Raw genomic sequence first — 3186 nt, 5'->3', positions numbered from 1 at the left:
ACAATTTCATGATTTCGGAGATAAGAAAAATGTTTATATAAATATAAGAAAATATAAATTAAATATCAAGATTATGGCCAATGTTAGGATAATGTCAAAATTATCAAGTATCTCTTAAATAATACATATTAAATAATACTCTGCCATACTTATAAATAATAATAATAATAATAATAATAATTTGGAATAGTTTGCACTTATTCTCTGTGTATGTACTATCTCTATTTTATAACTTTTTAAATTAATAACTTTAAATTTAATTAATAATATTGAAATTATAATCAAGTTTAGTGTACCTTCAATATTATTTTCTGTTCTAAGGGCATTAATGCTTGGAAAACATCAGCATGTTTTACTTGGCCTGCTATAAACACAGTTAAGTTTTCCGGCCTATAAAAATCTTTATGATACTGCCTAACTTTCTTATTGTTAGTACTTTCTCGCAAGTTTTTCAGGGCACCTACATATGTATGCAGAGATAAATAATATTTAAAATATAATGCATTTCAACTATATGTATATTTTTATACCTCCGGTATTAGATTTATATCCACATTTTCCAGGATATACTGCTTTTGATAACTCTGTAAGTGTTATACACTCTCCTGTATTTTCTTTACCCTGCATTTCACAGTAAACTACACCTGCATCTTTTCCTTCGCCAGTAATATGATGTACTTCTGTAAGAAACGCTGCATCCTATTGAAATATACAGAAATGTTAAATATTTCTCGTCTCACAAAATTTATATATAAAAAAAATAGTTACTTTTATGTATTATAAATTATTAGAACTTTACCGGAAGAGTGGGATAAAGAATATGTTCAAGATATATCGGCATTAAGGAGAGAAATCCTTCACTACCAGCTGTTGTCATAGTATAATAAGTATGATCTGAACATGTATGAGCGTTAGTGCCAGATGCGAGGCATCTATTAGCCCAGAGATCCAAAAGGCCCTTGTATGGATACTCCTCGCTCCCCAAAAAGATAAGATGCTCCAATGTATGAGGAAGACCATCGTCATCAAACGCTTCCGTAACTGGTTACAAAATTAATAAAAGTAAGAAATGAATAGATAATCTTTTTATTGTCGAAAGAAAATTGAATATCAACGAGAACTCTATGTCACAAAAATTATTTTCAATCCGATGCATATGTCAATTACCGAGATTGAAGTAGCCGCTGACAACTGGTCCCTCTACCTCCGCGATACAAACTGTGATGCCGGTATTCGTAGATTTGTACATATGGAACGGGATCGTATCGTTGACTTTTAGCGTACATATTTGCTGAAATCCGCCCATATTTCCTCTCGGGGAGCTATCGACAGGCGGCATATTGCGTGGATTTAGACTTAGACGCGTGAATCTCGTCAAGTATAGTCACTCAATATCACCTCAACTCCAGCTACGCGATGAATAATTTGAAGACTGTCAGGTCAGATGTCAGATACTGGATACTGGCTGCGTTCTGCGTTCGCTTGGGGTGCGTTCGAAAATCCTACTCGTGTAGAGTGACATTTAATTGACCAATCAGGACAAAGAGCTCCATGCTCCTTTTATCCTGATCGGTCAATGAAATGTTATTTTATTCTAGGTTTTACTAATTGGAAGTTAGAAGTACAAACAACTATTTCCCACACGGCATGTTAAAACCCTCTTATAAAAAATAAAAATAAAGACGAAGCGACAAATTTGGTTTTAACTTTTAACGAATATGGCTAGATACTCCAGTGAATCAGACTCGGATCACAGTAGATATCGAAGAAAACGGAATCGAAAATCAAGGTAAAAAGCAAAGAAAAATAAGAATTTCGTTATCCATTAGGTTAGCAATTATGCAAGCTTGTCAATTTTGCCGGCAGCTATATTTAACATAAACTTGATTGACATTTTTGGTAGAACGTAGTCAATTCTGTTCGCTATATTTGACACGGTTTATCACAATTTTATCGTTTATGATGAAGAAAATTTTGGTATTGCACGATAATTCTTTCAGGTCTAGCAGTTCTGACAGTAGTGACACTTCGCCTCATCGAAGGAGATCGTCGAGGCATTCGAAGACAAAGCGTAGACATCGTTCGCATTCAAGAAGTCGAGGTAGAGATCGAAATTTAAAGAGTCATAAAGGTTCTAGGAGCAGTCACTCGAGAGATCGGGATAAAAGGCGTTACCATACCAGTACAGGTAGATCGCACTCTTCGGATCGCACAAGAAGAAAAGCTAGATCCACTTCTAGAGACAAATCTCGAAGTCCTTCCAGCAGTTCGCAATCGAATCAACCAAAATTTAATGCTGAAAAAACTCAAGTTGTCCCAGCAAAAGGTATAGCTGTCAATTTGTATTAATATCATAAAAATCTGAATGATAAATGGAAAATTATTGAGGTATTAATGAATACAAATTAATGCTGTTTTTATAGACGACTTTCCTATTGAACCTCGTTTTAAGAATGGTGTACTTGAGGAAATAAATGCTGAAGGTTTCACTCCCAAACAGTTTACCTCATCTGCTAAAGAGAATAAATTTAAGAATATCGTTATAGATATTAGTTCTGATACTATACAGATTCCACCAGTACCCAATATTCCTAGCAGCCTAGAAAGTATATTTCATACCTCGGTAAGTTTCTCTTTGAGTTTCCTAATACATTTACAAACAGGTAATGTCTACTTTGTTTTTCAGATTATGATGGATCAAGAGGCAAGGTTCGATAAATGGGTGAAAAAACTCTACACTCTTAGACAAAAAGCTATAGCAGATTTAATACATACAAATATTACTTAAACCATAATTAAATATTGATATCTTTTTAATAATTATTATAATTAAAAAATATTAAATTTATATACACTACACAAAAAAAATTAAAGGGCCACTTTTTTCCTTCTATAAAAAAGACAATTTTTAAGTGGCTGCAACTTCGTCGCATATAATCGGATTGAGATCAATAAAAAAGCGTTACAAAATTTGAAGTTTAGCTTTGAAGCTTTTAGTTTTAGAATCTTTTAATCGATTTCAATTCTTTTAATTTGTTACAAAATTATATTATAAAAAAGCAACGTCTGTCGATTGAACAAATTTTTCAAAAGTTTGTCAAAGAGTATCGCAGAAAAAAAAATCGTAGCGCAATTTCGTTAACTCGAATTTTAAAGAGCAGAGTAAAATATTTATATTTCTACATC

The 3186-nt window shown here is 32.8% G+C and overlaps 2 protein-coding genes across 2 annotated transcripts in view; one reads left to right on the top strand and one right to left on the bottom strand.

Annotated features, from left to right (window-relative positions):
* LOC115242147 (uncharacterized protein C05D11.1-like) overlaps positions 1 to 1471 on the bottom strand; it is a 5637-nt gene extending 4166 nt beyond the window's left edge. The window contains exons 1-4 of the mRNA XM_029818234.1: positions 1168 to 1471; positions 800 to 1041; positions 531 to 699; positions 297 to 460 (exon numbers count right to left, since the gene is read on the bottom strand). Coding sequence (XP_029674094.1) covers positions 297 to 460; positions 531 to 699; positions 800 to 1041; positions 1168 to 1339 — 747 coding nt within the window. The 5' untranslated portion in view covers positions 1340 to 1471. The remainder of the gene's footprint in view (positions 1 to 296; positions 461 to 530; positions 700 to 799; positions 1042 to 1167) is intronic.
* Positions 1472 to 1558: 87 nt separating this feature from the next.
* LOC115242148 (transcription elongation factor B polypeptide 3-like) lies at positions 1559 to 3059 on the top strand. The gene is made up of 4 exons (XM_029818235.1): positions 1559 to 1789; positions 2001 to 2326; positions 2424 to 2623; positions 2687 to 3059. The coding sequence occupies exons 1-4, from the start codon at positions 1719 to 1721 to the stop codon at positions 2786 to 2788; spliced, it is 699 nt and encodes a 232-aa protein (XP_029674095.1). The 5' UTR covers positions 1559 to 1718; the 3' UTR covers positions 2789 to 3059.
* Positions 3060 to 3186: the final 127 nt, after the last annotated feature.

Source organism: Formica exsecta, unplaced genomic scaffold (genome assembly GCF_003651465.1).
Source record: "Formica exsecta isolate Colony F162 unplaced genomic scaffold, ASM365146v1 scaffold571, whole genome shotgun sequence".
NCBI lineage: Eukaryota > Metazoa > Arthropoda > Insecta > Hymenoptera > Formicidae > Formica > Formica exsecta.
Note: the sequence above shows the minus strand (reverse complement) of the source record. Positions and strands in the feature narration are given on the sequence as shown.